Here is a 26,399-nt window from a genome sequence, read left to right on the forward strand (position 1 = left end):
CACCTTTGTACTGCTCCCCTGGTATCAGTTTTGAGACCCATCATTTGTTTAAACCACTTTTGTTTAGTCTTTATCACATAGGCAATACACATTCATGATAAGAAAATTAGCAATACAGAGGAGCAAAAAATAGAAATTAAAATAATCTTTAATTCCACCATCTAAAAAATTATTCTTAGAAGATTTTGGTACATTAACTGATTGTTATACATTTTAGTGTATAGCATTTAAGAATGTTCCCTTTGCTTTTTTTTTTTTTTTACATAAATGGGATCATACTATCGATACTGTTTTAGAAGTTATTTTTCATTTAATTGTACATTATAAACATGTTTTTATTGATAAATATATGAGATCCTAATCAAATGTATACACAAGTTAGTAATATTTTAATTGAGATATGACATAATGTTATAGTAGCCTGCTGCATTTGTACACTCTCCTCACATCTCATCTTTTTAGTAGCTTTTGAGACCCATTCTTTGCTATCCAAGCAGCCCCAACTCCCATTTCATTTGCTTAAACCACTGTTTTAGTTCTTATCATGCAAGCAATACACATTTGTGATAGAAAAATTAGAACTACAGAAGAGCCAAATATTTTGGTATATATCCTTTCAGGTGTTTTTTCCCATGTGCATTTTTATGTAAATACTAGAGGCCTGATGCACGAAATTTATGCAGAGGGGTGGTCCCTCAGCCTGGCCTGCACCCTCTCACAATTCAGAACCCCACGGGGGTTGTCCGACTGCCTGTTTAGGCCCAAATGGACATCCCTCTCACAATCCAGGATCCCTCCCTCCTAACCATCCACCTGCTTGCTCCTTACTGCTTGGTTCGCAGCTCCTTAGTGCTGCCGTGGAGGCAGGAGAGGCCCCCATCACCACTGCTGTGCTCGTCAGCCATGAGCCCGGCTTCTGGCTGAGCAGCGCTCCAGCTGTGGGAGTGCACTGACCACCAGGGGCAGTTCCTGCATTGAGCATCTTCCCCCTGGTGGTCAATGCATGTCATAGCAACTGGTCGTAATGGTCACTGAGCTTCTATTATATAGACTAGGGGCCCAGTGAACAAATTTGTGCACCTTGAAAGGAACTGTGGTCTGCGAGGTTACAGTGGGCACAGGGGTGGGTCTTGGCCCATCCTCCATGCCTCCACCCAGCCCCTCCTGCTGTGGCCCCCTGGTTCCTTCTCTGCCGGCAGCCCCACTCTCACTGCCACCACTCCCACATGCTGATGGCCCCAGCCCCACTCATACCCGCTGACGGCACAGAGCCATTGGGGCTAGCGCCAGCAGCAGGTGCAAGCAGTGGCTCCGGCTCCAGCAGCAGGTGTGAGCGGGGTCGTCACCGCCAGCAGGTGCGAGAGGCGGCTCTGGTGCCAGCAGCGGGTGCGAATGGGCCCTCACTGGCAGCGGGTGTGAGAGGCAGCTGTCGTCCCAGATCGCCCCTCAGGAGCAGGGGGAGGTGGGGAAACCTGGAGGGGCTCTGGTGCCAGCAGCGGGTGTGAGTGGGGCTGGAGCTGGCAGGAGCAAAGAATTTTCAGTAACCACCAGAGGCTCACCCTGATGACAGCGACCGGCACCCCACCTTGGTCTGGTGCCCCCACTCACCTGCCCCACCATCCCACTGTGACCGATGCCCACAATGTTTTGCACACGCCCCCTGGTGGTCAGCACATGTCATAGCAACTGGTTGTTCGGTTGTTCCAGTTGGTCCGCTGTTCGGTCTATTTGCATATTAGCCTTTTATTATATAGGATATTTTTAAGTCAATAGCACCATCCTACACATCTTGTTTTAAAAGCTGCCTTTCACATAATGATATATGAAAACCATACACATGAAGGCTTAAGTATCATATATGCCAATATCATTTGTAATGGCTTCATAGTGTGTGCTTGAATGATGGATCATTATATATTTTTAAATGACGTGGGAATTTAGATTATTGCCAAATGTTCACCATCACACTAAATGCTGGGATGACACCCTCTTGTATACTTGGTTCACTTATGCAGTTGTCTCCTTAGGAGATATGGCAGTGAGGGGAACTGCTGGATCAACAGGCTTGCCCTTTCTAAGGTTTTCAAAACATATGGAGATTTGTACTCCAAAAAGATGCCCCTATTGATCTGCCCACCCACAGTGTGTGAGAGCTGCCCAGGAAACAACCTCCTGAGTGGTCAGCTCCCCATTCTCCAAAGCTGCTCCTGTCTGCAGAGGATTTTCCCAGCTGCCTCGTAATTGGGTTGCTGCTCTGCTTTGCTCTCTAAGAGGGGAGGGGCTGGTGGGTCTGAATGGAGACCTTTGCCTGGGAGTCCCCAATGGCCCCTCTGCTTCTGTCATTCTGTATGTGTGTGAGTCCCTCCTGATTTGGGACGTGTTTTATTTGGTTCTAATTAGTCAGAAAATTTCTAGACAATGTGGCCAACAGGTTTATCAGGAGAAGATTGATGAGTTTCTGAAGGAACCTAAAGACTGAGTAGTAGGAGTTCCAGAGCTGAGGCCCATAGGGAGTGAGGGACTCGCTCAAGGTCTCACAGTCAGTCAGCAGCATCAGGAGACCAAGGAACCAAGATCTCAGGAGGCGATTCTGTGTGCCCTGCCCAGTCGGGTCACTTCATGGGTTGCTGGGATGAGACAGTTGGGTGTGTGAGAATCACCTATGGTATGTGTTCTGCTCAGTAGAACTGTGACGTGGCTGCCTTGGTGCAGGGGCTGGGCACGCAGGGTGCCCATGCATGATGATGAGGTGCTGTTCCTGGCACACAGCAGGCTCAGGCCTCCTGGGCTGCTCATTTGGTGCAGTTTATGGGAAAGCCAGCTCTTGCTGACATGGCAAATTTGGTTTGTTCTTGGCCCCCTGCCCTGCCCATTTTAGTGTACCCCTGACCTCCATGGAAACATGTCCAGGCCTTGCCAGCTGGCAGCAGGGCCCAGCTGCTCAAGCCTGGCCTTGGAGGGGCCCAGAGGGTGGCAGACCCCTTAGAGGAAGACTGCCCTGCCCCAGGACTGTGTAGACAGGGCCAGGGCTCCTGCTTCTCATCATGCCCATTTGTCTGAGCTTCCAATTCCTCTCTTGAGACCCAAGAGGCCAGCTGTGACAGGTCAGGGGCTTGATCCATGACGTGGGCTTTCCATCTCCCTGCAGCACCAGGCCTCCCATTTCCCTGCAGCACCAGGCCAGTCCCAACCTGGAGAACTGGTTTCCTCACTCCAGGCCCTCAGGCGACAAACAGCCTTCATGGGCAGTGAAGGCCTCAGAGGCCACCACAGCCCTTCACTGGCCACAGGAGGGCAACACCTGGCTGAGGTGCAGAGAGGAGACAAGGAGTGAGAGCAGGGTTAGAAGATGAGAGAGGAAGAGAAAGCAGAGCATAGGACATCGCCTGCTTCCCAGACACAGCAGCAAGCCCTTACTAGATCTCCACCCTTGCCTGGTCACCAAGGGCCACAAGTAGTTGGCAGTGGGGCCCTGGACTTTCCTCACTGGAGATAGAGCCAACTCCTGAACCACACAGGGCTGCACCCCCCAGGCCATGTTTGTGCTGATTGAGGACCACCCACAGTCCCCTCTCCCAGGGAGGGCAGGTTGAGAATTACTGCTCCTGTTCAACACCCTTTGATCTTGGCTGTGCCAGGGGGTGCCAGCCGCTTGCAAGACATTAATGCATTCTGTCCTCGCAGCAATCAGGAAGGGTAGACTCTTAAAATTTTTATAATATTTTAAAATATATATATTTTTTATTGATTTCAGAGAGGAAGGGAGAGGGAAAGAGAGATGGAAACATCAATGATGATAGAGAATCATTGATTGGCTGCCTTCGGCATGACCCCCACTGGGGATGGAGCCCACAACCCGGGCATGTGCCCTGATCAGGAATCAAACTGTGACCTCCTGGTTCATAGGTTCACAACTACTGAGCCACACTGGCTGGGCAAGGGTAGACTTTTAAAACTCTCATTTTACAAATAAGAACACTGAGGCAGCCCCAAGAAGTTAGTTGACCTGCCCAAGGTCTCTCAGACAGCTAGTAAGTACTGAGAGATGGTCCAACTTCAAAACTACTGCTGACCACAGCCCCCGCCCTTCCCCCAGTCTCTCCTTCTGAGTCTATGGGTGTCGGCCTCCAGAGAGCCTGCCCTCTGTGTGGCACTGTGAAGGTTCCCTCGCTGCCACTCTCTCCCCCACACATTCTGGGGCCTGGATTCTGGCCATTAGAGCTCTAGGAGGGCTTGCACTGTTCCCTCATCAGCCATCTCTCAGACAGATCCTGGTAGTCTGTGCCTTGTTCCCCAGGTGAATGACCTTGGGAAGATATGTGGCTGTTCCACCTGGTGTTGGCAGATCCAGGAAGTGTTCGCTCTTGGGGACTGTGGATGCTCCTCAACGTACCTGTCACCCAGGACTCCACGAGTTTTTGCTTCCCAATGCCCAAAAGACAGGCTGGGTGGTCTTGGTGTGCCAGGAGGCACATGGTGACCTGCAAGCCATTATAAATGCATGAAGTGACAGCCATGTGCTTGCCTTTGCCCCAGGAGCCCTGTTGAATCAACTGAGAAGTGACTGGTAGAGCAGACACCATGAGCATCTCAGCTCTCGGAAGCAGCACCAAAGGTGAGGTCCAGGTTCCCTCTTGTTGCAGTCCCGGGCACAGTATGTGGCTGCTTTTTCCCAGGCTGGCCCTGCCAGGGCCATGAGCGCTGCCTGGGTAGCAGAGTGAGAGAGACATGTTGGGAGGGCTGAAAAGGAAGCCCAGGGTCCTGGGGCTGGGCTCCCCTTCTGAAGCTGTGTAACCTTGCCCCTGCCAGGGAAGCCTCTCTCAGCAGGCGAGGAGGAACGCAGTAACGTCCTCAGGCAGATGAAGGTGCGGACCACTCTGAAGGGGGACAAGAGCTGGATCACCAAGCAGGATGAATCAGAGGGCCACACCCTGTAAGTCCAGGAGGTCATGAGGGCAAACAGCAATGGGTGGGGCTGGGGTTGTGATCCACGAGTCTTGTCCCGACCTGGAGATGCTGAGGGGCTTCCCCCATTCAGAGCTCAGCCAGGCAATGTGGCCATAGGTCAGCCGGGGAGGTTGGATCAGGGGAAAGCAATGCAGCTGAGGGAAAGACTCAATCAGAGTCACAGGGCAGGAAAGCCCTGGGTGCTGGGGTGTACATGTGTGAGTGCCTGTGGAATGTGGAGGCAATCCAGGGAAGGAGAAGGTGAAATGGGAATGGTGGGCTAAGTTCTTGGGGTGCATGTACTGCACCTCCCTCAGCTGCCTTGGGGCCCAGTAGGCAGTCTCTAGTAGGGAGTCCATAGGGTGGATGACCGTTCAGGGCCTGGGAGCCACTCTTTTGGGAACTCTCTTTCCCCAGGGAGCTGCCCTCTGGTCGGAGTCGTGCCACATCCTTTTCATCACCTGGGGAGGTCCCGAAGGCCAGGTAAGAAATGGTACCCAGATGGCTGGTGGGTGGGACCCATGCTGCAGTCCTCAGGAGACAGGGATGGAGCCTGAGCTGAGAAGGGACATTAGGGTCTGCAGCCTGACATTTGAAACCCACAAGAAGCATGAGTTTTCCCGCTCTGCTCTCCCTTGGGAAAGGGAAAGAAGGAGTCACTGGGTCCAGTTTCCGGGCCTTGCTATATGGTCTTTGGGCCAGCTGCCTCCCCTTCTGGGCCTCCATGGTTCCACCTGCCAACTGTGATCAAAACTTTGTCATTAAGAACCCCCTGCTGGGAGTAAGACAATGTCTGGGAGGTGTTTTAAGTTGCACATGACTCCCTCCCTAGGTAGCCCTGATTGCTGAGTGCACCTGGTAATTGGCACGCCAGGGGAGACTCACACATTTGCAACAACTGTCTCCCACGTTCAGGATGACACATTTTGACAGTTGTCCAAAGGGAATAATCCCCTCTCTATTTCAAAGACTTTTGCAAAGAGGTATCCAGGGAGGCTCTGAAGCGTGGGAACATCTGCCCAGATCTACAGGAACTGCTCCTGACAAGTAAGGGGGTACGGAGCCAAAATTCAGGCTTGATCCTTGCTCTAAACAGTTGGCAATTGGCCGTGAATACATTGCCAGGTCCTTTCTCAGGTGGTGGTAGAGACAGGCAGCAGCTGGAAGGAAGGGGTCCAAATTCACTGCTAGCCCCAGAGGCTGCCTTTGGTAACTGTGGCCTTGTCCATCATCTCTCAATGACTGAGTGCCTGCTACCCACCGGGTCCTATGCTGAGCACAGAGGAGACAGCCCTCTCCTCAGGGAACTGACATCCTAGCAGGAACCACAGGTACAACCCAAGTAGAGAGATGAACATACAATGGTGAGGTTGGCAAGGACCTGCGGACAGTTCAAAGATAGTCTACTCATTGGTGAAGCTTGTTTACTTTGGGGGTACAGTTCTCATCATGGGCTTTAGTTTGGGGGTGCATTTGGAAAGCACGTCCTGGGGTACTGTGACTCAGGGCCCAGAGCAAGGGAGCCCAGAAGTCTACATAAACCTGGGCTCTCATTCTTTCTCAGGGGGGTCCAGGGCCAGCAATGGGCCATGGCCTAGCCTCCCCAGCACACAGGTATTTCAGCCATAAATGCTCATTGTGGCTAGAAGGGGTGCAAGTGACCTTTCTTTCTCTGGTGCCTCCCTAAGTGATCCTGGATCTTGGTCACCTCCAGGAGGCTGTCCTCAGTCAAGTACAGTGTCTGTTGAGATGGAGAGCACTTGGGCTTTGTGCTGCCCTGCCTGCCTGCTTGCACGAAGTCCCCTTAGACCCAACCCTGCTGCTCAGTCCCAAGCTCCTCTGTTCATGGACAGAGTCCTTATCTCCTGTCCTCACTGTTAGCCTTTGGCTCCCACCTCCAACCCCCTGAGATCTGAGTGCCCTCGGTTTCTCCCAATTAGAAAGTGCTCAGCACATGGAGCTTAATGCTTTCCAGCCACTGACTTAGCCTTCACCTTGCCCTCAGGTCCCCAAATTCCATAAAGATGTGTGTTGTGGGTGTCCCAGGGGCTGGAGGAGGGCAAGCTCCAGAGGAGGGCAAGGGACAATCAACTGGCCTTGGCTGACTCATGCCTAGGCTCTGCCCCTTAGGCCCTCATGAACTTTCCTAGAAAAGGCAGGGTGGTGGGGGAGATGTGGAGTGGAGAATAGATCAGGAGCCATGGCTTCTGCCTGCCATGTCCTCAGCCCCACCCTCTGGCCACAGAGCGTACAGCCTGAGCTGGGTGAGCTTCGAAAACAGCGGGTGGTTGCCCGGACGACATGGCTCAGTGGTTGAGCATCGACCTATGAACCAGGAGGTCATGGTTCAATACCCAGTCAGGGCACATGCCCGGGTTGCAGGCTCGATCCCCAGTGGGGGGTGTGAAGGAGGCAGCCAATCAATGATTCTCTCTCATCATTGATGTTTCTATTTCTCTCTCCCTCTCCGTTCCTCTCTGAAATCAATAAAAATATATTTTTTAAAAGAAAGAAAGAAAACAGAGGGTGGGAGGGCTGTCAGCAATCCCAGAAAAGCTCTCACTCAGGAGATAGATGGGGTCTGGTAAGCCAGGGAGAAGCCAGAATTTTAAGGGAACACCTCTGCAGCAAATGCCCAGCCAGGGACACCTACCTTCCTAGGCACTTACTGTGAGTCAGAACTATGCTGGGCTAGGCCTGGAACAATCAGCCACAGGTACTTTTCTTGGGGAGCATGAGAGATACTGGCAGAGCAGAGCAGGGACCAGGCTAGAGGTGCATAGTGGCTGGCTTTCTTGGGAAGCTCCTGGCCACCCCTGCTCCTGTTGTTCTGACTGCACTGGGATACTTACCAGCCAATCCAACTTGCTGTCCTTGGGGACAGGAAAAATTAGGGCCTTCCAGCAGGGCATCAATTCACTTCATGCCTTCTTTTTCCTTGGCAGGTCTTCAAGCACAAGGGCTTCCACTGGCTATATCATCCGGTAGGTGATGGCAGGACCCTGCCCACCTCCCCACACCCGCCTGCACTGCCCCCTGGCTTCTCCCTGGATGCTTAATGGGCTTCTTCTTCTGGGCTCTCTTTTAGGGGCGTGTTCACCAAGCCCATCGACAGCTCGTCCCAGCCCCAGCAGCACTTTCCTAAGGCCAACGGAGCTCCAAAAAGGTGTGTCCATGGGGTGCTGGCCAGCCTGCCAGTGAGGAGTTGTGAGGGCCTTGGCCAGGCTCATGGCAGAGAGAGTACTCTGCCTGTCACTGAGGGGGTGAGAGGTAGCAGCTCTGTCCTTGTGTAGGGTAAGGCCTTGGAGAGCAACACAGGAGTGACCAGAGGAGATGGGTTGGGGGGTGATGCAGTTGCACCTGAGACTGGAAGCCCCCAGGTGGGTGCATGGCCCGTTTGGGCCCTCTGGTCTCTGAGAATCCCTGGGCCACTAATGGTGACCTTGACCTTGAGCCAGTCCTGATTTTCAGGGAGCTTTGACCAAAGTGAGCTGTGTGTTTTCAGCCACCTTCCCAGCAGGCTGAGATGGCACCTTGCTGTCAGGCTGAACTCAGATTCCATCAGAAAGGCAGGGTCAAGGGAATTGGGTTGCTCTTGGCAGGAGGGATTCCCTGCTCAGGGTGCTGCAAAGGTTCTAGGTAAATGGCAGGACTTGGAGCATAGAAGAAAGGCCACCAGCATTCTCTCATCCACCTCCCATGTGCCTGCTAGGCTGTGTGGGCAAATCTGGAGGCAAGAGGGGCCTGGGGTGGGCACATGAAAACTCCTTGCTTCTGCAGCATGGCCAGTCTGGTGAGAGCAGCTCCCTCTGGGTCTCTCCGCCCCTCCTCCTCTGGCTACAAGATGACCACTGAGGACTACAAGAAGCTGTGAGTATACAATCGCAGACCCAGCTCAGTTCCCTCCTCCAAGGGATAGGCCCAAGGGATGAGCCCAAATACCGGCCCTCTGAGGGCAGCGGGCTGCTTGCCTCTGAGCACACAGTCTAAGAGTGCTAGTCCTGCTGGCCTGACTTCCCTGCCAGTTGATGCTATGACCTGGAGCCCACCAGAGGGTGACAAGTCCCAGAAAGTTGGATGTCTGTGCACACTGCACTTCTGATTTGAGGCAAATCAGGATGTGTAGGAAGTTTGTAGAAGGGGGCGGTGGGTCTGGGGAAAGGGTAACATGGCCCTAGGACTGCTTCTGGCTGACTGTGTTTCCTGGACATGCCTCTGTACTCTGGGCTGGGCTTTCAGCCCAGGCTGGGCCAGGCCGGGCCAGGCTGGGCTAGGGCCTGATTATCCTAAGCATGCTTCTGGCCATGGCAATCTATCAGTTATGGGCATTTTGTGCTTAAATCTGAGCTGCTTTTGAATATAAATCTTTGGGGTTCCCTCTAGGGTTCCACTTATGGCTCATACCGAAGGCCCTCTCCTGTGTGCCCAGGGATGGGGGCTCTGGACTGAATTGTAGGCTGTGCCCATGGTTCCCAACCCCGCCCACCCCCACCCCCAGTCTTTATATTGTTTGTTCCTTGTCATCATAGTCCAGTGACATGGAGCAGCTAGGGCAGTGGTCGGCAAGCTCATTAGTCAACAGAGCCAAATATCAACAGTACAATGATTGAAATTTCTTTGGAGAGCCAAATTTTTTAAACTTAAACATCTTCTAACGCCACTTCTTCAAAATAGACTCGCCCAGGCCGTGGTATTCTGTGGAAGAGCCACACTCAAGGGGCCAAAGAGCCACATGTGGTTCGCGAGCCGCAGTTTGCCGACCACGGAGCTAGGGTATCTTTCTGGAGAAGGGGTGAGGCTTGAACTGGGTCTTAGAGGACAGTTAGGGTTGGAACAGGGAGAGGAGGGCTGGCTCTCAAGGAGGAAGAGTGGCATGAGCAAAATCCCAGAGGCAGTTGTTGGAAGCCAGGAAGCCAAGCTGCTGAGAGTGGCAGCCTATGACAGGGTGCAGGGGTGGAGGAAGGAGGAGCCATAACTGCTAGCATCCTCAACCCCTCCCACTCCCCATCCCCCAGGGCACCCTACAACATCAGGCGCAGCTCAACCTCGGGGGCAGATGAAGAGGAGGATGTGCCCTTCTCTTCTGATGAGCAGAAGCGGAGGTAACAGTACCCGCTGGGCATCCCATGGGCAGGGCTGGGCCCAAGTCTGCACAGTCTGGTGAAATAGGAATTGTGCCAGTTGGGGTGATGAAATGCACAACACTTAGGACACCGTTGCTGGCCTGTGGGCTGAAGGTGGCTGCTAGCAACAGGTGTCATCCCTTGAGTCCCAGAATCATCCAAGTAGCTGGGCCAGCTCAGGGGAACCTCTTATGAACATTTTATGAGGCAGCACCTAGGTTACAAGTGATGGGGGAAAGCCTCATCTGCGGACAGAGGGTGGAAAGGGATGTGCTTCAGGACTTTATATCAGTTTGTTTAAAAAGGGTTCTGAGCAAATTAGACCAAAGTAGGCAGCAAAGGGACCTTCAGAAGAGCCCTCTATGTATGTGCTGTGTGTGTAGAGTCAGGATAGGGCCTGCATGCCTGGGGCACAGGGCCAGGCTCCAGAGGTTCAATGTCCCTCATCCCAAAGTGAGGCTGGGTGCTTGGGCAGTTGCTAGGACCCAAGGAAATAAAGCTCCCCAGGTTCAGTCTACCTCCCTCCCAATCCCAATGTGTTCTGTCCCCTCTGTGGCTCAGGAAAAAGAGCAAAGCCCCTTCTGAGGGCCTGGCAGCTGGGCAATCATAAGGGCAAGTTCACAGTGGCAGGGGTCCCTAGCCTGGAAGGTATTTGGGGAAGAGCCAGGCCACCTGGCATCGACTGTCCACTCTGCCACCAGCTAAATGTGTGATCTTGGGCAAGCCAGTGCAACTCCCCATACCTCAGTTTCCTCATCCGTAAATCATGGGTGATACTAGCACCCAACTTCCTGGGGTGTAAGGAATGATCCAATGTGGATTGGTAGCATCCATTGCTTGATAAACAAGGGTTTCCCTTCCCTTGGTCTTTACTTTCCACTGAGTGGTCCTCAGAGCAGGTGCTAAGCTGGCTTTGATCCCTTGCCTTGCTGTGGTGGTCCAAGCCATCCTGAGTACCTGTCTACCAGATGCCCCCTTGCCACTGCAGGTCAGAAGCTGCAAGTAGTGTGGTGAGGAAGACAGCTCCCCGGGAGCGCTCCTACGTCCTGTCAGCGGCCAAGAAGAGTACAGGGTGAGTTGCACAGTAAGAGACACAACTCAGCCACCATCAAGCTCCATGCTTTAGAACAGTTTCTGTCCCTTCAGGGCTTTGCTATTCCTCTGCCTAGTGAAGGGTGGGATGAGTGGGCCCTCTTAGCTGGACCTTCTGAGATTCTCAGATGTACTTTCTGGAAAACTGAGGGATCTGGCTGCTTCCATCAGGACAGACAAGGTGCTAGGAATGGGAGAGAAGCCCAGGACACTCTGGGGCAGAGTGGTCATGATGTCACCTGTCTACTCCAGGATTCTTCCCAACACATAACCTTTCTATCTCCTTTCCAGAAGCCCTGTTCAAGAATTGCAGGCCCCATTCATTGCGAAGAGGTAAGTGTAAGCAAGGGAAGCCTTAGAGGTCTGTCGCTGGCCATGGAGGAGGCTTCCTTTTAGCAACAGTGTAGTGTGGGGAGAGGGTCATTGGATACAGCGAGGCCACTGTCCCTGAGCAGGGGTTGTTGTAACGGGCTGGTGGCTTCTGTCTGGAGGCCAGGTGAGCACCTGAATGGCTGTGGTGGCACATATGGCCCTGGCATCCAGTTCTGTGTGGCTGGACACTCCCATTTGCCAGTAGCTAATAGGGCTGGGCCTCTGACCCATAGTATTTCAAGGGCCTCTGGGGTTTTGAAGCATAAGTAGCTATGGGAGTACATAGGATTTGTTCGCTGGTCCTCCAATCTGACCAGGGACAGGCTGGACAATGCCCACACAGGAGCCATCACAGGGAAGGAGTCCAGAGGCTTGTTATTGGGAATCCCTACCTGGTTGGTCAGGCCTTTGGAAGTGACCATAACATTGGAGATAGGCCCTAAAGGGTGAAAACGGTTTAACAAGGAATGATCAGGATACTCCAGCTGAGTGAGGGAGGGGTGTCACCATTAGGTGAAAAGGACATCTTCTGAGAGAGGAGAATATTTGGGGAGGCCAAGGAAGAAACTTCTGGAAAGTTGAATTTTAGGGATATTCTATTGGGTAGACACGGAAGACCTTCATAATAAGCTGAGGAATAAAAAAATAAAAACAAAGAGAAGCCAGCACACCAAGTGTTCCAGGTAGAAGTCCAGAGGTGGAAACATTTTGCTATGTTGGAAGACCAGAAAGGCTGATGGGAATGCAGCCAGCCAAGGGTGATGTGCTCTTGATGGCTGTATTAGGTTCCTGGGGCTGCTGTAACAAAGTACCACAAGCTGTGTGGCATAAACACCAGAAATGTTTTGTTTCCTAGTTCTGGAGGCTAGAAGCTCAAGATGAAGTTGTTAGCAAGGTTGGTTCCTTCTGGAGGCTCTGAGGGAGAAACTGTCCCAGGCCTCTTTGCTTCTGAAGCTAAAGCAACACTTGGTGCATCCTTGGTTTGTGGATGCATCACTCCAGTCTCTGCTGTGTCTGTATGCAAATTCACCTCTTCTAATAAGGACACCAACTATTGGGTTTAGGGAGCACTCTACTCCAGCATGACCTAATCTAACCATGATTACATCTGCAAAGAGCCTATTTCCAAATGATGTCACATTCACAGGTTCCAGGCAGACGAATTTTGGAGGGACACTGTTCCACATAGTATGCTGTTCTTATCCCAAGGTGGAGTCGCTGAGCCCCCAGCTTGAGCCACCTTATGGCCATTGACTCCACTGAAAGAAAGCATGTCCTTCAGGTGCAGCTGAGCAGGTGGTGCATCTGTTTCTCTTCTTGCCCAAAGGGTGGAGGTGGTGGAGGAGGACGGGCCTTCTGAGAAGAGGCAGGACCCACGTGCTCTGACAAGATCTCCTCCTGGCTCCAGCAGGTAATCAATCACTCACCCATCTCTGCCTGGGGCTGGTGGCTGCCAGGCCTGCCTGCCACTCAGTCACTGTGGAACCTCTGCCAGGTCACCTCCATGCCGAGCTTCAGAGTCAGTGTCCTCACGTGCCCAGTGACAGGATGGGGCACGGAAATCAGTGAGAGCCTATCTGGCTAGATGTCCTAGGGCTGAAAGAGGCAAAACAGCCTGGCCTCCAGGAAGAGAGCACTGAACTCTTGTCTGTTTAGTGGTTATCTGTGTCACGGGGTTGGAGCGGGTCCGCCACCGGGGCGCCAACCCTGCCATTCTCAGGTTTGTTCCCGGCTCTCCTAAAAGTTGGCCAAGTTCAACCTGCCAACCCTGTCCTCCCGCTCCTGCTGGGGAAGGAGGCTCCACAGTCCCCAGCACCGCTCACAGATGCCTTTTTTGCCAGTGCGGATGGAGGCCGAGCCAAAGTGTCTCGGGCAATTTGGATTGAGCGCATGCCAAGTCTGCCAAGCCCTGCCGGGAGCCTGGAGCCCAGGTGGGTGTTGTGAGCTGGCTCTGGCCTGTAAGCTGGTCAGATGGGAGGATCTGGCAGTGGGGTGACAAGGCAGGAGCAGGCCGAGCATTGGTGATCTCACTCTAGGCAGGGCCCTGATTTGCCCTGATTTCTGAGCCCTGAGTGTCCAAGCAGATAATGGTTCTCTCTTGTCTGCGGATGAAGAGCATTCAATACCTCCTTGTACTTTGTGCTAAATCCTGCGAAGTCCTGTTGAGAGCGCCCTATTGTTGCTGCTGTTTAAAGCATCTGCCTGGATTGGCAGCTCTGCCCAAATCCAGGTCTGCTAAAAGCTGTGCCTCTGTGGCACCCCTGGAAGACCCTGAGGCCAGAGGGGCAGAGCACCTATCCCTACAGGTCATTTTTGGGGACTCCAGGGACTGTTCCAGCTCTCATAATGCCACTTCAAGCCCCACTCCCCTCCCCAACTCAAGCCCCTCAACCATTTGTTTGTGTCCACAATCCTCAGGGTCATCTCCTCAGTGCCAGGAGAAAGACAGATCACCTGCCACAGCACTGGTGGTGGAGAGCAATGCTGCAGACCTTCTCTGCTGGGCTGGGGCTGGAAGGGGAGGGGAGGAGGTGGCCACAGGGGCTTCTCTGCCAGAAAGCCTCTTCTCTTCATTCAGTCCCTCTTTTGATCTTCCCTGTTTGTCTGAACTTTTGTCCATAGGAACTTTTGAACAAGTGGAAATATTTGGGAATTCTTCAAAAAGTAGCAATCAATAATGGAACTTGGTGACTGATAGGATATGGGAGCTGTCTTAGGTTGCTAGAGCTGCTATAACCAAGTACCACAAACTGGGCAAATCAAATAACTATATTGTCTCCCAATTCTGGAGGTGGGGAGTCTGAGATCCAGGTGTTGACAGGGTTGGATCCTTCTGAGGGCTTTCTCCTTGGCTTTTATTTTTATTTATCTTTATTTATATTTTTGTTATTTCTCACCCAAGGGTATTTTCCCATTGATTTTTAGAGAGAGAGGGAGGGACAGACGGACGGAGGGAAAGAGAGAGAGCGAGAGCGAGAGCGAGAGAGAGAGAGAGAGAGAGAGAGAGAGAGAGAGAGATTGACGTGAGAGAAACACATCCATTGGTTGCCTCCCACATGCACCCTGACCAGGGTCTGGGATCAAGCCTGCAACTGAACTATGTGCCTTTGACCAGAATCAAAACTGGGACCCTTTGGTCTGTGGGCTGGCCAACACTCTATCCACTGAGCCAAACCAGCTAGGGCTGTCTTCTCACTGTATCCTCACATAGTCATCCCTCTGTGCATGTCTGTGTCCTGATCTCCTCTTATTATAAGGACACCAGACAGGTTGGATTACAGCCCACCTCAATGACCTTATTTTACCTTAATCACCTCTTAAAAGATCTTATCTCCAAATACAGGCACATTCTGAGGTCCTGGGGATTAGGACTTCAACATACAAATTTAAAAGGGCACACAATTCAGCCCAAAGCAGTGCATAGCTCTGATTTTCCTTATTTCTATCTTTTTAAAAAAAGCAATGAATGGTTTTATATGCTTTTAAAAACAGAATAGAGGAGGAGAATTCAGTTGTACTATATTATAGATTTGAAAGATATTTTGACATCTATTCCAGAAAATTCCTTTAGATGTCTAATATCCATTATCTGGCTGTCATAGCAAGGTAGCTGCCATAACAAACTACCCCAGGTTGTGGCTCAAACAACAGAAGTGTATTGTCTCCCAGTTCTGGAGGTGGGCTATCTCAGATAAAACTTGCCTGTAAAGCCCCAGGATACAGAACTAGAACCAGATTATGGAATGTTCCAGACACCAGAGGTATCTCAAGACAAGTCACCCTCCTCCTGGAAGGATGACTGGTCAGGCAGGCATGATGGTTCTCATGGTGCTGCTTTCCTCAGATTCTGCCATCATCAAATATCTAGTCCCTACCAGGCAGCATCCAGGTGAGCTGCTGGCCAGTCCTAGGCAGCCTTCCTCTCTGACCTGACCCAGTCAGGCCCTGAACTGGCCCAGGCAGCCATCATCAGTCTCTCAAGCCCAGCTCCTATCTGCCTGGCTATTCCCTTCAAGAATCCTAGCCCTGTCTGGCCGGTGTGGCTCAGTGGTTGAGCATTGACCCATGAACCAAGAGGTCACTGATTCAATTCCCATTCAGGGCTTGTGCCCGGGTTGCAGCCTCAATCCCCAGTAGGGGATGTGCAGAAGGCAGCCGATCAATGATTCTCTCTCATCATTGATGTTTCTCTCTCTCTCTTCCTCTCCCTTCCTCTCTCTGAAATCAATAAAAAAACACACACATATTTTAAAAAAAGAATGAAAACGAAAAGAATCCCAAGTCCCATGGGGAACAGTGACTCACCATACCCTGGGTCCTGCAGCACCTCAGAAGAAGCTGGTGTATGGCAGAGTGGGGTAGAAGAATATCACAGCCTTATTCCCAGGCATGGTCCTCTTGAGGCCGCCCCCTTCACAAGCCTAACCCTGTTCTGTCCCCTTTGGCTGAAGTCTGAAGGTCAGCTCCTCATCTCATGCATCAGGCCAACCAGGAGGAGTGCCCCTATCTTAGGTGTCAAACCCTTTCCTGTCTTCAAGGAGGTCTGAAAGTTTGGGATGGGAATTGCCACACAAAGATGCCCACAGGCTGTGTCCTCAGGGCTCTCCAGCTGTCTCTTTCCTTCCATTGGAATTCCAATCTTGCTCCAGACCCCAGACCTGCCTGGATGTCCCAAAGGCCCCTCAGCTCCAGTGTCTACATCCACCTCCCCAACACACACGCTGCTCACACATTGAAGGGGCCCTCCCTCCATGCACCCCGGGCCTAGTTTCTTGAGTTAATCTAGTTTTTCTTGCTGTCGGATAATTCCTGCCCACATTATAAACTGAGCTCATTTGGATACCTTCTCCCAGAGACACTGACTGGCCTGAGGGCTGCCAGGCCTGGCTGCTGCCCTGTTATAGCACACTGTTCAAGCTTCCTTGGCATTATGCCTCACCTAACCAGGGCAGAGCCTGCAGTCTGTGCCCCAGCATGCTGCCTGGTAGAGTAGCTGGGAAGCAGTGAGTAAGAGCACAGCCTCCAGTATAAGGCAAAACCCTGGCATTGCCCCTTCCTAGCTGTGTGACCTTGAGTGACTTTACCTCTCTGTGCCTCAGCTTCTTCATGTGTAAAATAGGAAGCTGTGAAAGCTACCCCCCCAATGCTGTCCCAAGTACTAAATAGGATAAAGCTTGTAAAGTCCTTTGTGTAGTGCCTGGGTGCTGGTATTGTCAGACGCTCCCACTAGAGACTTGCTAATTTGCAAGGCCCTTCTTCAAATAACGAAAGATGCTAATATCGCCACCTACTGGCCCCTGAGGAAAATGCGGCTGTGGGCTCTGGAGAAGGAGGTACAGGTATCTCAGGGTTTTCCAAAGTTTGCCTTCTGCCACTTTGCTTTGCAAAAGAGCCAAAAGACCTACATTAGTATCTGTTTCGCTAACCAAAAGAAATCTGAAGAGGATTTTTGCTTTTATGAAGAAAAAAAAAGGCAAAAAGAAAAAATAGCATTCAGCTCATTGCCTCTTCCCTTTACACCATTTCAGCTTCTGAAAGGTTTTACAGGAACACTGTATTTTCTTTCTTTTTTTTTTAAGTATATTTTATTGATTTTTCACAGAGAGGAAGGGAGAGGGATAGAGAGCTAGAAACATCGATGAGAGAGAAACATCGACCAGCTGCCTCCTGCACACCCCCCACCGGGGATGTGCCCGCAACCAATGTACATGCCCCTGACCGGAATCGAACCTGGGACCTTTCAGTCCGCAGGCCGACGCTCTATCCACTGAGCCAAACCAGTTTCAGCAAGAACACTATATTTTCGATAGCTGGCGAAACCTGTACTCCCTCCTCCCTCCCCTGCCCTTCTCCATCTTTTAGCTGATGAGTTGCACACTCTTTGGCACAGGCCACTGTCAGTCGTGTTCCCATGGGCAGCTGGGGCTGCACTGGGTGAGTGTTCCTGACCTTCAGCAGCTCTTAGCCTAACTGAGAACTTCAGATTGGACTAGAGCCATCTGTGGTTGAGTGTCTGAGGAGGTGGCGGGGCTTGTCTAGTGCTGCAGGCGAGGAGAGGTTGGAAGGCTCTTGTATGAATTTGCTCCAGCTGCCATGACAAGGTGTTAGAAAGTGAGTGGATTGAACAACAGAGATTTATCCTCACAATTCGAGAGACTTGAAATACCAATACAAGATGTGGGCAGGTCTGTATGCTCCCTCCAGAGGTGCTGGGGGAGAATTGTTCTAGAATATTCTCTTAGGGTGTTGTCAGCAATCCTTGGTGCTTCCTAGCATGCAGGTGCATCACCCCAATCTCTGCCTCTGCCTTTACGTGGCTATCTTTCCTGTGTGTTCTTGTGTCTAAATGTCCCCTTTTTATAAAGACACCAGTCATATTGAGTTAGGACCCACCATATGGGAGCATGAATTTATCTTAACTAATTACATCTGCAATGACCCATTTCCAAACTGGGTCACAGATACCAAGGGTTAGGACTTCAATACATCTCTTGGGGGCATGCAATGCAACCCATAACAGCCCCTCTAGAAGGGCTCCCATTTGACCTAGGTCTTTAAAAAGCAATTGCTCAGGGGGATGACGAAGGAAAAAGGTGTTGAGGGAGAGATGCCAGCTTGGGCAGGCTCAGGCAACACTTTCTTTCTATTCCCTCTCTGGCATAACAAGAAATACCAGTGAGAAAGTATTTTTTACTTGCCTGTGACATTCCCAAGTGGAACGTGTCCCTGCTCCCTGGCACCATGTGCCTTAGATGGGGCAAAGTAGGGCAGCGGTCAGGGTCTTTATGCTGTCATCATCATTGTCATGGGAGGAGACAGGCAGAGATCAGAGCTGTCTTCTCCTGGGCCCCTCCTGGTTTTCATGCGGGGAGAGGCCCTGTCCTTGGCAGCCCTGCCATTTCACTCTGGTCATCTCCATTGTCCCCAGGAAGGACAGAGATGAACAACCCACTGACCCTGAGCTGGCCCTCCATGAACTCTCAGTCTAGGTTGGAGCCAGATGTCAGGGTCAACACCCAGGGTCACCCTCTTTCCTGACTCCTCCGATCCCTCATCCTCCTGGAGACCCTGGAGTGGCCTCTCTAAAGTGGCAGTCTGATCATGTCAAACCTCTCACTCCCCTCATTTCCTTTGCTGCACCATATGTGACCTCAGAATTTAAGGTATTTGCCAGCTTCCACCTCCCTCTTCCACATCTCCCTCCTGCTGGACTGGGGGCTTCATCAGGGCAGGCATGGGGCTCACCCCCATCTGTACCCCAGTGTCCAGGGGCAACCAAAGGAAGGAATGGATGTGAATAGGTGTGATTCGGGGTGAAGGGTACCCCCACAAAGGCAGGGAGTTCTAGGTTCTCTCCAGCCCTGGCCATCACTATGGCCTGAGGCTGCTGGGTGTCAGGCCCTGCAATGGGCCCCCCAAAATACATTGGACTTGAAGGGATGTGTGCCTTTGGTTGCCCCTGGCTCTGAGCACAGGAACCCTCAAAGGGAACCAGTGAGCACTGAGAATGTTAGATCCTCTGTGGATTCACAGGCCTGGTCACTTCCCTTCATCTCTCAGTCTCCACTATCCCTCCCCAACTGGCTCTCACTTTAAATTTGGTTTGTAGGTTTCCTGGGCATCTTATTAATCATCAGTCCACATTAGCTCATGAACTCAGAATTCCTACTGGCCTCACAAACAGCCTCTTTGGACACTCTAGTCAGGCCATAGGCCGGATTCATTGTGGCAGCTACAGATGGGGTGTTGAGACTGGGTGCTTCTATTTCCACCCAAATGGCCCCTCTCTGTGCCTGAAGGGGGTTGGACTTGAGGGTAGAAGACTGGTGAAGGGGTCCTTCACTTCCCTTCCTCTGGGGCCTGGATATCAGTGGACCAAGCTCAGTTGCAGCACCAAGAAGATTCAAGGCAAAACAGGAGCCAAGGGGTGGGGGTTGACAATGGGTCTGGGTGTCCAACTGCACTAGCCAGGAGGCTGCCGAGGGAGAATGCCCTTGGATGCCCAGAACAGATGGGGAGACTTTTCTTACCAGCAACTCTATGGCTCTCTCCTTTGGCTACAGTGCAAGAGGTGAGGAAATTGTCCGTCTGCAGATCATGACACCCGGGGCAGGACTCCGCCTGGTGGCCCCAGACCTGGAAGGAATGAGGTACGGGGACCCTGCTGTTGTCCGGGCTCCTTCCACACCATTTTAGAGATGGGGCCAGAAGAACCAGCAGGCAAATGATGAGGCCTGGAGTCTGGTTGGTGGGAGACATGGTCGACCTGGGTTCTCTGCCCCCATCTCATTCTTTTACTCCACAACTATTGAGGAGCAAGTACTTTGTCTGTGGGAGGCCAGGCTCCACTCTGGGGACCCAGCAGAGTCCCAGCAGAAGCCCTGGACGAAGGTGCTGACTGTTTGCCTGGTGGGGGAAGCAGATGTAGACATGAACCAGCTGTGGTGTCTCTGCCCTGCTGAGCCCTGAACACGAGACAGGCCAGGTGTGCTTGGTGGGGACACGGGGTCTGCGAAGTGCCATGAGATCACTGGAGCAGTTGAACTGCCTGTGTGAGTGGAGCCACCGGGAATCGGGTGGAGTTCCTGGCTCAGCTTTGACAGCCCATGATGCCACCATGTCCAGTGCTGGGGAGGACAAGGAACAGGGGCCACAACCAGAAGAGAGCATAGCAGGCCCAGCCCCTGCCCTGGGGGAGTGGGCAAATGGACAGTTAACAGGCAGGCAGGATTTCAGGGGTTGGGGGCTGGGCAAGAGGAGATCTGATCAGGCCTCTTTTCAGCTCTCTCTCTCTCTCTCTCTCTCTCTCTCTCTCTCTCTCTCTCTCTCCCTCCTCTTATTCATTTAGCTATTTACCCAACTAGTGATTATTGAGCCCATGCTGAACATCTGACCCAATGCCAGGGCCTGAGAGGCAGCCATGATGCTTAAGAGAGGGACCCTGCCTTATAAAGCCTGGAGTTTGGGGAGGGAAGCCAGAGTGTGTGCCCAAGATAATCCCTGAGGCACTGTGAGCTCTGGGCAGGGGCATCTCACCAGCATGGGTATGGGGGTGGTTAGAAAAGGCTTCCAGGAGGAAGTGACATCAAAGATGAGTCCTGATGAATCTCTAGGTCCCTTTACTCTCCTCCTTAACTCCTCCTCTACAGCTCTGCCCCAGTCAGTAACTGAGTCCTGTCCATTCTATTTTTTAAAAATATGTATTTGTATTGATTTCAGAGAGGAAGAGTTAGGGAGACAGGGATAGAAACATCACTGATGAGAGAGAGTCATTAATTGGCTGCCTCCTGCACACCCCCCACCAGGGATCAAGCCCACAACCCAGGCATATACCATGACTAGGAATGAAACCATGACCTCCTGGTTCATAGGTGGACGCTCAACCACTGAGCCATGCCAGCGGAGCCTGTACATTCTATTTTAGAGATATTCCTGTCCTTACTGCCCTCCCCTGGGTGCAGGACACCATCACTCACCCAGCTATCTGTAACCGTCTTTTAGGGCCTTGTTTTCAGATCCTCCTCCACATCTCTAACTAAGCAACATTCCTAAAGGCAGTAATAGTCATGCCAGCCCATTGGGGAAAACTGTACAATGGGTTCCCCATTTAGGCTCTGCAGCCTGAATTCGATACCTTGCCTGGCCTTCCCTTCACCCTCTTCCCAAGCTCCCCTCATAGTCTCCCTCCCTGGGCCATCCACTTCAGTCTCCCAGGCCTCCATGTGTCCCCCCACTATTCCTCTTTGCAGACTGTAGGCTCTGACTGGGATGCCCTTTCTCCTCTGCATTCTTCAGTCCCATCTTAGATGCCCTCCCTGCTCGGGGAACCTCACTCCTAGAATTTCTTTCTGAGGCAGTGTCTAAGAGGGGCTTTCCCCACTGAGCTCTCACAGTGCTGTGTTCATACCTCCACCAGAGAATCATCCACAGAGTTGTCCTCTCATGGATCAGTTTGCCCAAGAGCCCTGAGTACCTGGAGGGCAGCAACTTCATTTTCTTTGAGCCCCAGCACAGGGCATGGTCCAGGACAGGAATGCATACCTGTTTGTTACTGGAATGATGGAGAATCACCCACTGTGACAATGTCTTTAATAAGGCAACTCTGGAAGCTACTTCATTGGTTTTTCGAAGGTGACCAGTCTCTGAGAAACAGGAGCAAAGTGACCCCTAGAAATGCAGGAGGGAGCCAGGCTGCCTCCAAAGAATCCATAAGGCCTCTGACACCTGGTCTGGGAGTGGCCAAGCTACAACAGCCCATTAAGAGCTCCTCTCCCACTTTCCAGCAGGAGAATCAAGTTAGAAAAAGGAAAGCTAGAATTCTCCAAGCCCTGCCTTGCCCCAAGTAGGTACAGTCACTATGTCCACTTTACAGGTCAGGAAACAGATCCTGAAGGGTCACCACACAGTGAAGGACACCCACCCAGGCTACCTGACTCCCAGCCTGCACCTTTTGATCCACAACTCACTACATTAGTGAGAACCAAGGGGAAGGGTGATATAAATGCTTAGTATTTTTTTGAGTGAGATTATTTGTAGGCATCCAAATGCATATTACTAGGAGGAATTTGAGGGTTTGTGGCTGAGGTTCTGGAGAGAAGTTAGGGCTCAAGATATTTCCATATTATATGCAGACAGATGAGAGTTAATATAATGGGGCTCAATGTTGATGTCTACATGGGTTACAATATCAAAGGAATCCAGGAGAGAGGGGCTGGCAAGATGAGCACAGACCATAGTGTGGAGGAGGCAGCTGCCTGGTCATCCCTCCTGAGGGCAGCAGCTGGGGGACAGTAGTCAGATCTGGCCGGGTTCAGTGTTAGCTTCTGGAGGTCCAGTGGGGGTATGGGTTAGGAGCACAGAGGACAGGTGGGAACAAGCAAAGAGAGGCAGAGGAGGTGGCCAAGGAGGTGAACAGTGGAAACACCAATGTTTAAGGGTCCAAAAAGAAAAAGGAAAAGGAGACTTGGAAGGTGTGGCAAAAGAGATAGAATGTCACAGAATCATGATGGATGGACAGAGGAGAGAAAGTGAAAATGTCCCACTGGGTCAGTAGTCCTGAATGGAGTATCTCTATTGGGTGTGACACCATGGGGCTCCCTGATGACCTCAGAGAGAACAGAAGGAGGTTGAATTAGAAGGTTAGGATTAGTCTTACACCACAGATGATTATAATCTAGGACTCTGAAGTCATACTGCTTGGGTTCAATTCCTGGCTCTTCCCCTTATTACCTGTGGAACTTGGGACAATTCACCCAGGCTCTCTGTGCCTCATTTTTCTCATTTGGAAAGTGGACATGGATAATAACAGTGCCTCTCTCCTGGGGTAAATGTGGAGAGTTAATGCATGCAAAGTCATGGTCTAGCCCTCAATCAAAAGTAGTTATTAGTAACTAGAGGCCCGGTGCGTGAAATTCGTGCACTTGGGGGGGGTCCCCTCAGCCTGGCTTGTGCCCTCTCACAGTCCGGGAGCCCTGGGGAGATGTCCCACTGATGGCTTAGTGGGCCTAAGCTGTCAGCCAGACATCCTTAGCATTGCCAGTGACGTGGGAGAGGCTCCCACCACTGCCCCTATGCTCGCCAACCATGAGCCTGGCTTCTGGCTGAGTGGCGCTCCCCCTGTGGGAACACACTGACCACCAGGGGGCAGCGCCTGTGTTGAGTGTCTGCCCCCTGGTGGTCAGCACGCATCATAGTGACTGGTCATTCCACCATTCGGTCATTTGCATATTAGCCTTTTATTATGTAGGATACGCTGTAGATGAGGCCCCCTAGAACCATAAGAAATGCAAAAAATTCACTGTTAACTCATTCTCGAATTGCCCCCACTTAAAATCAAATTGTCCCCCCCCCCCCGCCGTGGGGCATGTGCTGCACCTTGGGAACCAGTGGGCTTGACACTTTTCCTCTCTGAGCTTCATTTCTGAATACATACGCATATACCATGGTAATTGTAATCTCTTCTCCGCCTACCTCACTGGGTTTTCATGAGGAGGTTCTGAGCTAATAAACCTAGAAATGTTTCATCATGTAAGTGATGTCTAAATGGGAAGGGATTATTATTTTTAAGCTCATGAGTACCTTCACAGGTAGCAGGTGCTGATCAGGGGAGGAGGGCATGACTGTTTCCTGGGACTGTAGCTATGGAAGCTTTGCAGAGGGTTCCGCAGGCCTCAGAGGGGTGGGCTCTGGCCAGCAGACCTATAGCGGTGGTCGTCCCTGGAGGCACTAGTGGGGGGTGGGGTGTTAGGGGGGCCCTAGGGGGGCAGCAAGGCTGAAAGGGGAGTAACTGTCAAACCTTCCCACTTGGTGCCACTCTTTAAATTGTACTTGGCTGTTTCGAAGCTGTACCTGCTCAGGGTGGGGCTCCAATCTCCTGGAGTGGGGTGGGGGCTGGGCCAGGGTGGAGCCAGGTGGGCTAGGAGGGTGAGCCCCCAGCAAAGTTCAGCACACTTCCTCTGCGGAGACAGCACTGCTGCTGTTGGGAGGAAGGGTCTGACCCTGGGGGGCCGCTCAGGCCTGCCTCCACCTGGGTCTGGAGTTGTAGGGAGGAGAGGAGTGCCTGGCCCCAGTAGAGGGGGCCCGGCAGTGATGGGCTGTGGGCCCCAGGTGCCTCTGGGGTGCTGATGGGTGGTCGCCAGCTTGCTATTATTGTGGGCGCCTCTGGTGGGGGTGGTGGGGGAAGAGATCAGGAGTCGGAGGTGTGGGCTGCAGCTACCCCCAAGGCTGGGTCTTCTCCCCATCCAGTCAGGCTCCCCATCCCCTGGGAGTACAATTGGCTGGGGTAGGGTGTTCATCCATCCCCCCGGGGGTGCGGGGGCTGGGATAGGGTGTCCGTGCAGGGGGATTGGAAGAGCTCCCTGTGGCCGCTTCCTCTTCCTTCTTTGCAGTCCAGGCTCCTGTCAGTCAATCTCCTCAGACTCCCAGGAACTTGGCTCCGACTGCCCACCCCCTGCTGCATGTGCAACCTCCTGCTGGTCTGTCATTATGCAAATTGGTCATTACTGGGACACCGTAATGGACAATTAGCATATTACCTCTTTATATGTATAGATGAGATTTTGAGAATTGGCCAATCCTACAATATCAGGTTTTAAGCTCCTTGGAGACAGCTGGCATTTGGAGATGAGGTAACTGCCTCCACTTGAGTGTGGGTGGCTTCTGGGTGGTTAACTTATGTTTCTTTCCTCTATAGGTCTTCCCCAGATTCCAAAGACAGGGACGCCCTCAGTCCCAGAGAACCCAAGAGAGATTTGGCTGGTGAGGAGGCCTTTAAGGGCCCCAATCCAGACTCTGAAAGGTAACTTAGTGGAGGGACATAGAGACCACATGAGCCCCAGTCCAAGGTCCATGGTTGGAGCTGGGACTAGAACTGTCCTACTCACTGCGTTCACTGTTACTATCTGTGGGAAGAATGAATGAAGGAATACATGAGGCTTGGAGAGGGGAAAGCTCCTCAGGAAACCAGTTGCACAGGAAGACAAACTTCAAGCCAGGCCACCCCCACTCCACACTTGGCCCAACCTCACTGTGCTTTTACTCCACTGAAAGCATCCCTGCCAATTGCCAGGGCAAGCAAGGCCGCCAGGCTGTCAGTATGGGATAGTCAGTGACCAAAGGATGTATGGGCCCAAGCAAAGCATCTAGAAGGGACTTCCAGAATGACCTGTGCACAAAGGAGGCAAGGATGGGAGGTGGAGGCATGATGAGGCATGATGAGTAATGATGAGTCCAGAAGGGATGAGTCCAGAGGGGATAGTTTTACTACCATCCCACTAATCAGGGGAAGCCAGTGTTGATGTACTGAGAGTTGGGCATATACTCAGCAGGCAGCTGGTGGCTACTAGTGGATAAGAGCCCACCATCTTCTCAGTATGGAGGCCCACACCGTTAGCTGGGACTTAGCCATGGGAATGAGGGAAGGGGACCCAGAATGGGTGGGGGAGATTTGTCTCTGACTTGGGATCTATGGTTTTAATTATAAGTGGCTCCAAATTTCTATGCCTTGTTCTGTTAGCCATTGTCCAACCCCCACCCTCCCACATGCATTGTGCCACCCTCCTCCTGAGTTTCTTGGCTCCACTCCTCCTCCTAGCCAAAAGGTTTGGAAGAAAAGCAGAAATACTTGCTGATATTGATTTGATTTAAGTTGGAGCTGTGCAGGATGGCAGCCCAGGGCCCAAGGTTCTGGTCCCTGAGACCCACTTCTCAGGACATCTGAGTTAGATTAGATCAAAATCCAATCAAGAGTCAGCAAATGCTTCTCTTTCCACAACAGGTCAAGTGCACAGTCAAGGGATGGCAACGTGGGATCCAGAGCCACAGGCTCCCCACCTGAAGGCTTGGCTGGAGCAGACATCAGCTCTGGGAGAGGAGGGTGAGCTACCCAGGGGAGGCAGGTGGCCCAGAGTTGTTGATTCTCTCATGTCCCTGGTGACAGGCCAGGGTCAAGCAGCTAAAACTTATTGGGGGTGGAACACTGGTCATTTCCCTACTGCATCTCCCATCTCCAACACTTCAGCCACCACCACATCCTTTGTCCCTGGGATTTCCACTTCTGGGAATCCCTGTGCTTGAAAATTCCTCCTCTTCATCCCCTCTGCTACTGGCTCTCAAGCTCCTCCAAAGCACACACAAGAGCCCACTTACAACGGGAGGTCTAGCACTGCCTGAGTGGGCACTGGGTGGATAGAATGAACGTGAAGAGAATGAGTGAAGGGACAAACTGACAAATGACCAAATGATGGATGAATTGGTACCTTCTTGCTTATTGGCTAAGCTCTAAGAACAAACTAGAAGCTGCTTTCTCCCTTCCCTACCAAAAGACCCCAAACCTCCTTTTCCTGCCCTACTCTCATCCCTTGGCCA

General features: G+C 52.0%; 1 protein-coding gene across 1 annotated transcript in view; it reads left to right on the forward strand.

The window, feature by feature from the left end:
* The first annotated feature begins 4,535 nt into the window (after positions 1-4,535).
* Positions 4,536-26,399, forward strand: part of ZNF185 (zinc finger protein 185 with LIM domain) — a 53,836-nt gene continuing 31,972 nt past the window's right edge. Inside the window, exons 1-14 of the mRNA XM_028138174.2 lie at positions 4,536-4,615; positions 4,810-4,933; positions 5,365-5,430; positions 7,893-7,931; positions 8,036-8,113; positions 8,728-8,817; positions 9,963-10,049; positions 11,059-11,142; positions 11,454-11,495; positions 12,862-12,945; positions 13,376-13,465; positions 19,598-19,684; positions 24,727-24,831; positions 25,810-25,908. Of these exons, the coding sequence (XP_027993975.2) occupies positions 4,582-4,615; positions 4,810-4,933; positions 5,365-5,430; positions 7,893-7,931; positions 8,036-8,113; positions 8,728-8,817; positions 9,963-10,049; positions 11,059-11,142; positions 11,454-11,495; positions 12,862-12,945; positions 13,376-13,465; positions 19,598-19,684; positions 24,727-24,831; positions 25,810-25,908 (1,109 nt within the window). The 5' untranslated portion in view covers positions 4,536-4,581. The remainder of the gene's footprint in view (positions 4,616-4,809; positions 4,934-5,364; positions 5,431-7,892; positions 7,932-8,035; positions 8,114-8,727; positions 8,818-9,962; positions 10,050-11,058; positions 11,143-11,453; positions 11,496-12,861; positions 12,946-13,375; positions 13,466-19,597; positions 19,685-24,726; positions 24,832-25,809; positions 25,909-26,399) is intronic.

Source organism: Eptesicus fuscus, chromosome 1 (genome assembly GCF_027574615.1).
Source record: "Eptesicus fuscus isolate TK198812 chromosome 1, DD_ASM_mEF_20220401, whole genome shotgun sequence".
NCBI lineage: Eukaryota > Metazoa > Chordata > Mammalia > Chiroptera > Vespertilionidae > Eptesicus > Eptesicus fuscus.